The sequence below is a fragment of the Rhineura floridana genome, chromosome 12, assembly GCF_030035675.1.
Source record: "Rhineura floridana isolate rRhiFlo1 chromosome 12, rRhiFlo1.hap2, whole genome shotgun sequence".
Classification (NCBI taxonomy): domain Eukaryota; kingdom Metazoa; phylum Chordata; class Lepidosauria; order Squamata; family Rhineuridae; genus Rhineura; species Rhineura floridana.
In genome coordinates, this window is record NC_084491.1 from 7617455 (window position 1) to 7631719 (window position 14265).

The window sequence follows — 14265 nt, forward strand, 5'->3', positions numbered from 1 at the left end:
TTAAGTTGCGCCATGTTCTCATTATAAACAGTGTGGTCTGAAAGAGACACCCCCTCCCCCCCCCACATTTCTCAGCATACTGATGCTCTGTTTAGGCAGGGAAGGCTACGAAGGAGCTGACATTCTATCTCATCAGGGGTAAGGCTGTGAGCACAGTGGAAGGACTGGGAGAGAGTGAAGAGAACAGAACTTCCCAGATAATAGCATGTTCCACTGCATGGGTATGTTTCTGATTTAGCAGCATGCAGCATCACCTGGAAACATTTAGGTTTAACCAAGGCACACACTCCACTTGCAACAACTAGTGCCTCACACATTTAAAAAACCGGCAGAGACCTCTAGCCACACTCCTGCTGGGATCTCTGCAAGGTATCATCCCCTCTACTGTCAACCTGAAGTTCTCACTGCACACAACAGGTGAACTCACCGTCCTCTGTCTGTGGTGTCAGGAAAGGAGCGCACGACAGCTACCAAGTTGTGATGATGCTGTGAGACGGAGCAGAGGGATCTGCACAATTCTGGCAGCTGTAAAAGGAAAGTTGTGTCAGTTGTGAAGGGGGGCGAGACAGTTATTTATGGGAAAAAAGGATGAGATCTGGGGTGGATGATGTTTCCAGAGGAGTGGCTCAGGCATCTTTAGTAAAAATCAGAAAGCTATTGCCCTCATGTCCTACTTGTGGCCTTTCCAATAACCAGGGTGGGGAACCTGAAGCCCAGGGGCTGAATGCGGCCCTCCAGGCTCTCTATCTGGCCCTTAGGTCTCTCACTGGGACAGATCCTTCCCCAGGCCGTGCCCCTTGCCGATCCTGCTCCATAACTTCCTTGAGTGCTTTTGCCTGGCCGGAACGCATTACTGAACTGTGAGAATGCCTCTTGCTTGCCCGGCCAAAGGGTGGAGAGATGTATGTGTGGGGTTTGCGTGTGTAGAAACCTCTGGCTCTGGCAGGGCTGGAATGTAGCTGGCTGTACAAAGGAAAGAGTCACATCCATTGCTCCACCCACTCTGCCTCTGGCCCCGTCCACTGCTGGCATGCAGACCCCAGGAGGTTGCCCCTGAGGGAATGCGGCCGTCAGCCTGAAAAAGGTTCCCCAAGTGCAGGTGTTCTTGCAATGCTGTAATGGGAAAAACCATAAGGTGGAATTCTCCCTTCCCTCTGCACAACTTTTAAAGATACAGAAGACCTCTTGGAGACTGGGCCTGGCAATCAAGAGGTTTTCTGTATCTTTAAAAGTTGTGCAAGGGGAAGGGAGAATTCCACCTTGTGGTTTTTCCCGTTACAGTGTTGCAAGAACACCTGCACTTGGCTGACTTTCTCTTCTCCTAAAGATACAGGATCAGTCTCAGGCCCTGAGCATGGCAACCCTATTCCCCACATTTCCCATTGCAAGTATCTGACTGGCCACTGTGGAAACAGGATGCTGAAGAAGACGGACCTTTCCCGATATCCAGCAGTGATCTTCTTAAGGCCTTATGGATTCTGATGCCTGCTTGGCTGCACAGTGACATGCTGGCAACATATAACCAACCTGATGTGTGCTACAGCTCTCGTGCCTTTTGTTCACTAGCTCACCGCTGATATTAAACCAAACTGTGAGTTTCTCCCTGTTGCATTGCTATATCCTCTGACCAATTGGTGAATTCAAATCCTAGACTCTTTCCCCATTTGGGCTCTGTGCTTAAGGCCAGACTGTAGCCTGATGAAAGGGATGGAGATCTGCTCTAGAGCAGTCTAAACACTGTGCCTGCCTTCACTCAGCAGGTTGCTGTGACCCCAGCCAAGTCAAGTATGCCAACCTCAGCCAAAATCATACAACGCCAGCAGCTCTGCCAGGCGCTGTAGGGAATCGCTGAATCAAAGCCCGAGCCAGAGGTTCATTGAGCCTTGCAATTAATTAAACAGCTAAATGGAAGATGCTAAAGGCTGAGTTCTACAGAAAGGCAGAACACAAGCAGCATCAGCAAGGCCAGTACTGTGGTGGCAAATTGAGAAGTGCAGGGTCCCTTCATAATAGTTATAGCCACGCCTCCTCACAGCCACATCTCCTTCTAAGATTATAGAATAATCTGGCCAGGCTTGAATGCTGCTTTCTGCTTCTCTGTCACTGTCATCATTTGACTGTCCTTTCTCACTGTCAGAGACATTGCTTGAATTACTGAGTTCAGTGTCTACAAGTTTCTCTGCTGCTGCTGCTGTCAAACTACTTGATGGTGTAGATGGGATGCTATCATCAGGATTCACTGTCTCTTCTTCTGCAATTACTCTCCACAACTTGGCTTTTTGAAATAGGAACTCCTTTCACTCTGATTGGCTCCAAGCAGCAGGAAACAATGGGGAAGCAAGTTAGAAGCCTCTTCTCAGAGGCTTCTAACACACTCCTCTTTCATGATGATTGGCTCATAGGATGCTGGAGGCCCCCTGAGACCCTGGATGACTACATCCCTGAACAAGGCTCCAATGCAAGTTCATGGATTCAGAGGGAGAGGGGGATACAAGCATGTAGGCCACAGTATCTCTTCTGTGCAATAGAGGGGGAATATAGTTTGGGATGGTCTGCATGGTTTTGCTGCAGCAGGTTTCTGAAAACAAGAAGGTGGTGCCAATGGACTGTAAGAAGAATCAATGCCAATGATTTTACCTTATTTTACCTTACTGTCCAATATGCACATTGAAAGGTACTATCATCATTAGGGATGGGATCCATTGGCCGGTGCCAGTTCAAAACCATTCCATTGACCTAACAGGCTGGTATTGATTCGAGTTCGTTCTTTGTCTGCTAGGCACTGCTTTTACTGATCTGATTTGTTCTCTCTCAAATTTTTTTTGATATTATTGATATTTTGAAAGGAAATATTGGTATTTTGAAAAGAAATATTGATAAATGAAAGGATTGATAAAATTATCATTCTTAATTTCAATATTTTAGAGATGGATTTTTTTTAAAAAAAATCCAATTTTGAAAATAGCCATGGAAAATCGCTACATAAAAATCCGATCCTCAACGATAGAGAATAAGCGAATTAATGGAAAATTTGGTACTAACTCCAAACTGAGCAGAATTCTAGCATATCCCTAATCATCATAATATCCTTAATCCATAAGCAGAGCAGGGTATAAACCTCCAATATCAAAATTAATCTTGCAAAATCTAAGATCCAGATAAACTATGCAATTTGAGCAAATCTGCACACACTTCCTTATCGTGCATCACTTATTTAGATTCCTTGGCTCACATTTGCACACACATACCGCAGGGAAAAGTAGTATTTTTAAACAAACAAACAAACAAGGATTAGAAGAATGGCAGAGTATGGGTATTGTGTGGATGGGTACAGCGGCAGAAATCAAAGAAGAAAAACCATTAGAGAAGGATTCTACTTCTGTACTGTATACTCAAACTCTCAAGGTGCATCTAATCCAGTGGATCAGAATTTATAGTGGTAAATTTTGAAGTGCAGGCACTCTTCATGGCAACCCTCATGATTACAGACCTTCTAAGATTATGCATGTGGGCTAGGGATGAGCAAGAAATTCGATTCAATTGGCATTTCAAGTCTAGCTATCAAATTCACACTTTCTGAAACAATATGGGAACCAAAACACAGCCATCATTCGAAACGTGCAGTTATTGGAATTATGCAATGAAGTTTACCAACTAAACAATGTTTACAAAAATGCACATGTTAGGAGAAAGTGTGCATAAAAATGAATATATGAATGAGAGCAACATACAAAAGTGCATTATATAATCAGAAATGGCTTGCAAAATGTGTACATTAGTCAAAACTGCCTACAGAAATGTGTTAGGAGAAATTCACACTAAAACGCTACAGAATTTTCTTGATTTTTTTTTTAAATCACAAATTGCTGCAGAAATGTGAAGAACTGAATTTAAGATTGGAAAAATGGGAAACTGGGAGAACCTAAATTGACAGAACTTTCCATCCCTAATTCAGGCTGATGAAGTTCAAAACCTTGCTCACTATTTTGTGACATTTTGGTTAGTCATAATACTGGGATTTGGGAATTTTCCAAAATGAAAGTGGCAACTTAACTTTTAGGCATGTATGCTAATGAAACCTGCCTCTTCTCTGCTTAGCTGATTTGGTGGGTTTCTATCTGAGAGAAGCCGATTTTTCTGAGAAGCCTACACTGGATTTTTTCCCTTATAAAATTATCCATGGATAGGGAAGATCAAATTAATTGGGGGAAAAGTACAGGCTGCCAGTTGGATGCAGGCATTGTGTGGATGCTGCAAAAAACCCCACCCTGTGATACAAGCAGTTACAAATCCACTGTAAACTCCTATGTAGACAAACTCACTGTTTACAGTGGATTATAATCTTCATTCCATTTGGGGAAAACAACTGGATGTATGTGTGTGTGAATCCATCTTGTTTCACACACTTGTGCATACGCAATGGCAAGTAATTTGTGTTAATGATATTCCCCATAATGATAAGCCCCATGACCGACAACTGCCAACTCCATCCTGCCCTTACGGATAAGACTGCCAACTTTTTAACTGCTCCTTTTTACAGCAGTCCAGTGGACAGAAATTGGCAAGTGAAGTTTTTCCAGGCATGGAAATGGGGTGGTGGGAAAATGTTTCACCAGCTAAATTTCTGTCTGTTGAGCTGCTATTAAAGACACAGGAGCAGAGTCAGCAAAAAAAAAAAGGGGGGGCAACTCTGTTTACAAGTGTACCAACTAGAGAAGTTACTACCTTTGCCAACCAGTCCTGAATGCCTTCAAGTAGGACCAGCAGCAGCTGCTGGAGCTCCATCTGCGGCTGCTTCCGCAGGTTCCTGTCCAAGCTAAGCCGGCACAGCAGCACGAGAAGGGCCAAGCGCTGGCAGTCAGGGTAGCAGTGTGGATGGGATGCCACACACAATGTCAGGAACTAGGAAGGAAAGCAGAAACCCAAACAGTGTCAGGAGGATGTGCCAGAACTTCCCCAAAGCTGAATGTACAAGGACAGGAAAGGAAAGGCGTAGTAAGAATGAGGCAGGGGTTCTTCCCCAAACCTGACCCACTTGGAGAAGGGCCTTCTGGAGCTTTTATTCAACACATTTCACTTTCACTTCTGAACGCTTCCGGTAAAACAGCTGCCACGGCCCAGGCCCAGCCGTGCCTGGGACAATGAGCCACATGGCAGCTGCAGCCTGGGAAGGATGTGCATTCAATTCCACATCAGTCAGATAACACAAGGAGATTAATCTGGCATGCATCCGTGCCTGGCAGGCAAGGCCCCAAGCCCCCAGATCAACCCTACTTCTAACTGCAACTTGACACAACGATTGTGGAGCAGTCAGTCACAGTCATTGGAACACACAATCCCACTCACCACTACAAGGTGACAATCCAGCGATTGTGGATCAACATGGATCCAGTGGAGCAACATGGTCCAAAGCATAGAGAACTGGCCTGGACCTGGGAGATCCATGTTTGAGGACTACCTCTTACGTGAATTTGTTATGTGCTACTACCTCTCACTGTTATTCCCCTCTATAAAGGGTAAATAATGTCATCTACACCAGTGGTTCCCAAACTGAGGGCCACAGACCATCAGTGGTCTGCAAGCATCATTCAGGTGGTCTGCAACATGTCTGTAGAGCACAATTAAAGCCATACAGCATCTAAAACAGCACATTACAATTTCTACAACAGGCAGCAAAAATCATTAAGTGGTCTACCAAGACCCTCAGCAATGTTTAAGTGGTCTGTGAATGTGTGTGTGTGAAGTTTGGGAGCTACTGATCTACACAACAAAGGTAGAAAAGCCCTTTGTAAATTGGAAGTGCTAGCTGAATCTAAAAGTGTAGTAACAATGCTATGTTTTTAAAATTGTCTCTCAGTGCCTCTATGAAACACAACTGCAAATATGCTGAAGATCAAGCCACACGTACAGGGGTCAGCTTCTGGCCAGTTATTAAGAGACGCCTTTGCTGGTCTCCCTGTCGTTTCCACCTTGGACTAGAGCAGCAGCAGGGAGCCTTTTTCAGTCCAAGGGCTACAATCTCTTTTGGGCATTCTTCTGGGGGCTAAATGCCAGTGCGGGGTGGGGTGGGCAAAAGTGGACAGAGCAACAAGTGCAAATTTTATCTTTGTACAGTAAGCTGGTTTCTACGCCCCCCCTCTCTATCCCCCAAGGGCAGGTAGAAGGGCTTGGAAGGTTGCATTTGGCCCCTAGGCCTGAGGTTGTCCACCCCTGGTGGTGAAGAGGCTGAACCTCCTCCTGACATCTCCCAGGCTCAGGGCCTGCTGAGGGTTTCTATCCTTTTTTGAAAAAACCAACACATTTTATTTCTTCTTTGCCATACAAATCTCAGAACAGTACAAAACAATACATAACACACAACAAAAGAAAGGGAAAAAAGGAGCATTAATCACATTGTTGCATATAAAGAAGTCGATTTTATGTTAACTGCCCTTTTTCAGTAATTTTTCTCTTTTCCACTTTGGGTTTTCCTATACAGTCTTTTTAGAGGGCTTCTATCCTGACACCAAATAAATACAAGACCAAGTATCTATTACTTCACCGACTCCTATTGACAGAGGCCTTGCAAGATTCCATATGAGTCCTACTTTAGATGCCCTAACTTCATTGGCCACAATTAATTTTGGAGATGTCAGATCTGGCTCTGGTGACACATGCCGTAGTGACATCTTGTTTGGGCTGATGCAATGTGGTCGACGTGCAGCTGCCTTTGAAGAGTGTTTGGAAACTTCAGCTGGTTTGGAATTCTGCAGCCAGACTATTGACTTTGCTGGTGACAGGAACAAGCAAATCTTTGCTGGCTACCAGTCTATTTCTGGGCACCATTCAAAATGTTGGTTATGACCTACAAAGCCCAATGTGACGGGTCTACATTATTCTCCCATAGTAGCCTGCCCTTCTTTTTCTCCTGCCAACATCTGAAGGGTATTTGGCAGGAACTGGCTGCCCCCAGAAACTCCTTGACAAGTCGCTTATCTGATAACTTCCCACTGGTTTTTGTTTGTTTTTTTGTAAGAAAGGCCTCTGGCCTCATAAACTGACTGTTACACTCTCTTTAAATGTCACAACTTCAACAGTCTGTTGTTTTTATTGTTTTTACTAATGTTTTACCTTCCTGTTTTTATGTTTGACTGTTATTTAGTATTTTACTATTAGCTGCCTTGAACACCATTTGGTGGAAAAGCAGGATACACAATTTAAAAATTAAACAATAAATAATCCCAGCAGCTCCTGCAAAGAGTTGCTCTCATAGTGACTTGACTGCCTTGCTGTGATTTCAGTTTCCCCTTTATCCACTGATTTGTCAGCTTGTAAATTTCAGCCCCTACTCCCTTGGAAAAACGTTTACTTGAGCCAGCTATTTGCACTAAATTCCATTAACCAATCCTGTCTGTCACCCTGCCTCAGGCCTCTCCAACCTAAGGTGCTTCCAGACTGTTCCTATTTTCAGGTGGGATTCAATAACTTACTAGCAAATTCAGGTTTACAATTAAAACTGATTTGGCACTCTTGTGCAACAAACCTGCTTCCCACCCTCTCATCAGAAACAAATCAGAATGCTCAATAAACAGTTGATGTCATCTAACATCAAGCTTAGTGCAAACAAACAGGATGAATGCTCAATAAACAAGTCATCTGGATCATAGAATCATAGAGTTGGAAGGAGCCTATAAGGCCATCAAGTCCAATCCCCTGCTCAATGCAGGAATCCAAATCAAAGCATTCCTGACAGATGGCTGTCCAGCTGCCTCTTGAATGCCTCCAGTGTCAGAGGCATTACTCTCTAGGTAATTGATTCCATTGTCATATGGCTCTAACAGTTAGGAAATTTTTCCTGATGTCCAGTCGAAATCTGGCTTCCTGCAACTTGAGCCCATTATTCCGTGTCCTGCACTCTGGGACAACCGAGAAGAGATCCCGGCCCTCCTCTGTGTGGCAACCTTTCATGTAGAAGAGTCTATCATATCTCCCCTCAGTCTTCTCTTCTCCAGGCTAAACATGCCCAGTTCTTTCAGTCTCTCCTCATAGGGCTTTGTTTCCAGTCCCCTGATCACCCTTGTTGCCCTCCTCTGAACCTGTTCTAACCCTTATGTCCCTGGATCTTTTCGTGCTTTGACTCTGTCCTGCACCTGACCCTGCCTTGCCTCCAGCCTGAACTCACAATTCTGCTAACCCCACAGTTACCTGCTGATTGTAAAGATTGGGACCAGCTCCATATCCTGGGCTTTCTGGTGTCATTTGAGCCAGACAGCGATTTAACTGCATGGAAAGCACTGAACCAAATAGGGTCACATACTGTTGCAGTAAAGTTTAAGCTGCCAGCTATCTGAATGTGTCCTCTTCCAGAAAAAGAGAATCAGACGCATAATGCTAGGGGAAAGAAAAGTCTGTTTTGGCTCCCACTTCATAACACATAGTGGCTCCGTCCTTTGCTGAGGTGGAGCACAGGCAGCAGGAGGCAGCCCATGTCTCTGTGCAGAAGGCATACTGGAATTGGCCAAGATGAAAGGAGTGATGGAAATCCAAAGCACTCTCCTGATCATACTCGGGAAGGAAATTCACCATATGCTTTGAAGATGTTCGTCTAAGAGGTTTTATTTATTTATTTATTTATTTATTATCATTATTTTTACCCCGCCCTTTTTCCAAAACTGGAACTCACGGCGGCTTCCAGATAAAAGCACACATATAATTAAAAACGTACAAAAGTCTAGATTAAAATCAAATTAAACAATTTACAGTATTAAAACCATTCATACATACAGTCAAAATAATTCAAACTCAGTTTAAAATAATACAATTAGGCAACACCAATGCAGCACCCTTCAAGACCTGTCCTTAACAGCTTTCAGTTCCAAAGGCTTGTTGAAATAAAAAAGTCTTTGCTTGCCGACAGAAGGACTGCAAGGAGGGGGCCATTCTTGCTTCCCTAGGAAGGGAGTTCCAAAGCCTTGGGGCAGCCACCGAAAAGGCCCTATCTCACGTCCCCACTAGTCGTGCTTGTGAGGACGTAGGTATTGAGAGAAGGGCCTCTCCTGAGGATCTCAGGGCCTGGGCAGGCTCATATAGGGAGATACGGTCTGAGAGATAGCCTGGACCTAAGCCATATAGGGCTTTATAGGTCATCACCAGCACTTTGAATTGTGTCCGGAAACTGAGTGGCAACCAGTGGAGCTTTTGTAACAGGGGAGTCGTATGGTCCCTGTAACCAGCCCCAGTTAACATTCTGGCTGCAGCACGTTGCACCAACTGAAGTTTCCGAACAGTCTTCAGAGGCAGCCCCACGTAGAGCACGTTACAGTAATCTAAACGGGATGTAACTAAGGCATGTGTCACTGTGGCCAGATCAGACGGCTCAAGAAACGGGCACAGTTGGCGCACTAATCTTAATTGTGCTAAAGCACTCCTGGCCACTGCAGAAACCTGGGCCTCCAAATTTAAAGCTGAGTCCAGGAGCACACCCAAACTGCGAAGCTGTGTCTTCAGGGGGAGTGTAACCCCATCCAGCACAGGCTGAATCCCTATTCCCTGATTTGCCTTTCGACTGACCAGGAGCACCTCTGTCTTGTCTGGATTAAGCTTCAATTTGTTCGCCCTCATCCAGCCCACCACTGATGACAGACACCGGTTTAAAACCAAGAAAGTTTCCTTGGAGTTAGGTGGAAAGGAGAAGTAGAGTTGGGTGTCATCAGCATACTGATGGCACCGAACCCCAAACCCCTGGACAACCTCTCCCAGTGGTTTCATGTAGATGTTAAATAGCATGGGGGACAAAACTGAGCCCTGAGGGACCCCACAGGCCAACGGCCAAGGAGTCGAAGAGGAATCCCCCAGCACCACTTTCTGGGTTCGTCCCTCCAGGAAGGAACGGAGCCACTGTAAAACAGTGCCCCCAAGTCCCATCCCAGCAAGGCGGCCCAGAAGGATACCATGGTCGATGGTATCGAAAGCCGCTGAGAGGTCCAGCAGAACCAACAGGGACACACCACCATACAGGTGGTGGGCCGTAGAGGATTCTGGGTTCTAGCTCCATGTTGCCACCAATTCTCAAGCAGATTAACACCCACTTTGTGACTTGGTTTCCCCTTTGATGCAAGAAGCAATCCTTACCCGGCACATTTGAAGTGTTGAAAAGTTAATGTGAGGAGCTTCAGTAGCCACTTAACTGGGGGACCGTATCATTCACTGATGGAGTAATCGGGACAAGAAACCTGCAGTGTGTCTCCACAGTTTGCCTGGGCAAGACAGATGCTTCCCCTATCAGCAAGAACATGCTGCTCCCTCACTAGTATAACCCTTAAGGTGCTCTCCCTGCTTCTCTTCCAAGAGCCAGGAGAGCAACAGGGTGGATTAAGGGTATGGCCCAGTGGGATCTTCAGACATTCACGGACTAGAAACAGCTGCCTGTCCTTGCCAAGTAGTGGCATTGGCCAAGACAGTTATTGCAACCCATGTCACTTCCACAGAGTCAAATGCAAGGAAAGGGGACTTCTGCGCAGCTTCCCATTTAGACCCTCTGAAAGAGGCAGGCTCTTTGCACCCATGCCTCATTACTCCTGTGTCAGAAGAGACAGAATATAGTCCTCCTTATGCTGGCCGTGGCATGGTCTGTGGCTGAGCAGGTCCTATAACTCTGCACCACTACATCTGCCTCAAATTCTACTGCTGCAATACATCATTCAAATTGGGAAAACCTACATATACCAGCTTGTTTTACATAATTCATTGTAATTCCAACATCCAGGGACTTTGACTGTACAAGGGAGTGGCACGACGGCCTTCTCATGGGATTGTACTTGCTTCCCTGAAGGTGGTGCTTCTGTTGCAACATATTACAATTCCCACAGCAATCAAACCATCATATCTTTGTCTCTGGAAAAAATGCAATCTTTCCCCCCTACCCACTCCAACTAGCACATCAGTTGCAGTTGTCTGTGAAATGTGGCTGCACACCTGTCACAGTTTCATAGCAACAAGAAAAATTGCACCCGCTGAGTGTTGCCCTGCTACACAGCCCTGGCATTTTGATCCAACAGCTCACCTTTTTAGGTTTTTAACCAGGCCCTGCTTCTGAGCAGTATCTCACAAAAACCTTGGAAAATTGATCCTTGTTGCAGGCATTTTTCTTGGCGTGCTTTCACACTGGGAATGTTTGTGCAACAAATAGCTTTGACACTTTACCTTCACGCTGGTTTCAGCGGTGCCTTCCACATCATCACTTGAAAAACCTAATCCCCTGGTTAGTGGCATAACAATTAGCTGCCACAGAGATGATCGTGGTGTGTCACAAACAGGAGATTAGAAGGACTGAAGGCAAAGGAGGAGCAGGCAGCAGTAGGGATGCAAGAGGAGCTAATCTACATGCAGTGTGAATGAAACACGCTTAGCTGACATGAAAACCAGATTGTGCAAATATTCCTCATTCAAAGCCTAGTTTCAATGGACTAGCCCAGCATTCCCCAACCTGGTGCCCTTCAGATGTTTTGGACTACAGTTCCCATCAGCCACAGCAAGCATGGCCAATGGTCAGGGATGCTGGGAGTTTTCTCCAAAACATCTGGTGGTTACCTGGTAGGGGAAGACTAGACAAGGCTTTGGATCTTTGGTATTAATTGGGGTCTGTTCCATCCAGAATCTGGCCCAGAAGTCTGGGTTCTGTTTGATGAAGAATGCTTTCTGGACCCTGTCACATTCAGGGCCTTCCAACACATAATGTATAATGCAAACTCCTTTCTCACTGTCCGTGTCTCAGCTAGTAAATGGTAGCTTCATACAGGCAGAGACAAAAGCAGGTGTAGGTTTTTATGCTCTGAGGTGAGCTCTCTTGCCTTTGTTCCTCAAAGGACACATGGGAGCAGTCATCAGGAAATTTGGGGTGAGGTGTCAGCAGTACATTGATGATACCCAGCTCCATTTCTCTGTAACATCTGAATCAGGAGAGGCCGTGCAAGCCCTGGAACGCTGCCTGGACTCGGTGGTGGGCTGAATGAGGGCCAACAAACTGACTGAATCCTAGCAAGATGGAGGTACTGTTGGTTGGTGGTTCCCGAGTTCAGATAATTGGTCAGTTGCCTGCTTTGGATGGGGTTGTACTCCCTCTGAAGGAGCAGGTCCATGGTCTGGGGGTGCTCCTGGATCCATCTTTGTCGCTAGAGGCCCAGGTGACTTCAGTGGCTAGGAGTGCATTTTACCAGCTTCAGCTGGTAAGACAGCTGTGGCCATTTCTGGACCGGGATAGCCTGACCACTGTTGTCCATGCACTGGTAACCTCCAGGCTGGATTACTGTAATGCACTCTATGTGGGGCTGCCCTTGAGGTTGGTCTGGAAGCTGCAGCTGGTGCAAAATGCATTATGATTGTATCGCCAACATGTCACCCCACTGCTGAAAGAATTGCACTGGCTACCTATTAAGCTACCAGGCTAAGTTCAAGGTTCTAGTTTTGGTGTACAAAGCTATACAGCTTGGACCAGGATACCCGAAAGGCCATCTTACCCTTTATATACCCAGCTGATTGCTGCACTCTGCAGGTGAGGGCCTCCTGCACATACTATCTTATCAGGAGGTCTGTTCTGCACAACATAGGAAGTGTGTTGTGGCACCTACCCTTTGGAATTCCCTCTCCTTCAATATTCGACAGGTGCCATCTCTGTTATCTTCTCGGCGCCTACTGAAGACCTTCCTCTTTCAACAGGCCTTTTAAGTAGAGACTTTATCCCATTCTGTGTCTGTGTTGGAATCACTTTTTAATGTGTTTTTAAAGCTTTTTTAAAAAGTTCTTTTTAAAGCATTTTTTAAAATGTTTTTAAGGATGTTTTGTTTTAATATATTCTAAAGTCTGTTTTTATGATTTTTAAAGTGTTTTTAGTGCTTTTGTTTGCCGCCCTGGGCTCCCACTGGGAGGAAGGGCGGGATATAAACCTAATAAATAAATAATAAATAATAATAAATAAATAAACTTCTGGATGTACCAGGTGTTCACTACCTTAAATATATCTCCAAGCACTGATGTCAAGGTGAGATGCCAGGGGGATCCCTCAGGAAGGCTCTCACTCTTAATGTCTGCAGATCCAAGGGGGTGCTCAGAAAACCTGCAGACAGAGAAACAGAAGAAGAGGTGAATAAAGGGAGACAAAAGTAGGGATGGGCGAGAAATTCAATTCAGTTTGTATTTTAAGCCGAATTGATGTGATGCAGTTCGCCAACCAAACAGTATTTACAAAAATGCATACATTAGGGGAAAGTGTGAATAGAAATGAATATATGAGTGAAAACAACATGCAAAAATGCATTATATGACAAGAAATGGCTTGTAAAAATGCATACATTAGTCAAAACTGCCTACAAAAATGTGTTGATTAAGAGAAATTCGCACTACAATGCTGTAGAATTTTCATGAGGATTTTTTTTCTTTTACAAAAAATCACAAATTGCTGCACAAATGTGGAGAACTGAATTCAAGATTGGAAAAATGAGAAACGGAGAGAACCGAAACCGACAGATCTTTCCATCCCTAAACCAAAGGCAACCCTTAGACGTCTTGGCACCTGAGGCAGGAAATGCAGATAGCACCCCTCTGACTCTTACTAACATGGGACACAATACACCAGGAAGTTCTCCTTCCCAAGCTGCATCAGAATGAATGGCAGCACCTCTGCAAGCTTCTAATGTGGCTTGTGCATAAGAACTTCCTAGAGGACTGCACCCCATCACTCTATCCCAAGGCAACCACCAACCTCACTTTACCTTATGCCCAAAGAAGCCACAACCAGCCCCTATTGCCTGGATACAGAGCTCTACATGTGAGACTCCTTTCCTGTTAAAGTGTCAAATAGTCACCCAATCCAAAATCCCCCAGAGCATCTAATGGGGAAGGTTTTGGGCCCTCATGGCAGCATTAAAAGGGGGTTATTTAACAGTGCGGTATTGCACACCCATCCTAAAAGGTCCAAGTAGGAGGGTGACAATCATTAAAAAAATGTTAGGCATATTAAAAATCAAATGGAACACTGCTCTCATCAAATTAGGGTGCTTCCAGCTCACCTGTTTATTGAGCAGTGATTTGTTTGCAGGAAAATTAAATGATGTTGACTATTTAATGAGCATTCATCCTAATTTGTTTGCAGTGAGGCTACATGACATTGCATCAAAACAAGGTTCCTACACTTGCCAGTGCATTTCCCCACTAATTTCCTTATTGCAAAAAGTGTGATCTTTTGGGGAAGCGGGTTCGTTGTGAAAGACCTCCCAAATGGCTATAATTACA

General features: G+C 45.0%; 1 protein-coding gene across 5 annotated transcripts in view; it reads right to left on the reverse strand.

Annotated features, from left to right (window-relative positions):
- FAM178B (family with sequence similarity 178 member B) overlaps positions 1-14265 on the reverse strand; it is a 255029-nt gene that overhangs the window by 127214 nt on the left and 113550 nt on the right. For all 5 annotated transcript variants that reach the window (XM_061593084.1, XM_061593082.1, XM_061593085.1 and 2 more), the window contains exons 10-12: positions 12985-13090; positions 4726-4902; positions 428-525 (exon numbers count right to left, since the gene is read on the reverse strand). In XM_061593084.1, the coding sequence (XP_061449068.1) occupies positions 428-525; positions 4726-4902; positions 12985-13090 (381 nt within the window). The remainder of the gene's footprint in view (positions 1-427; positions 526-4725; positions 4903-12984; positions 13091-14265) is intronic.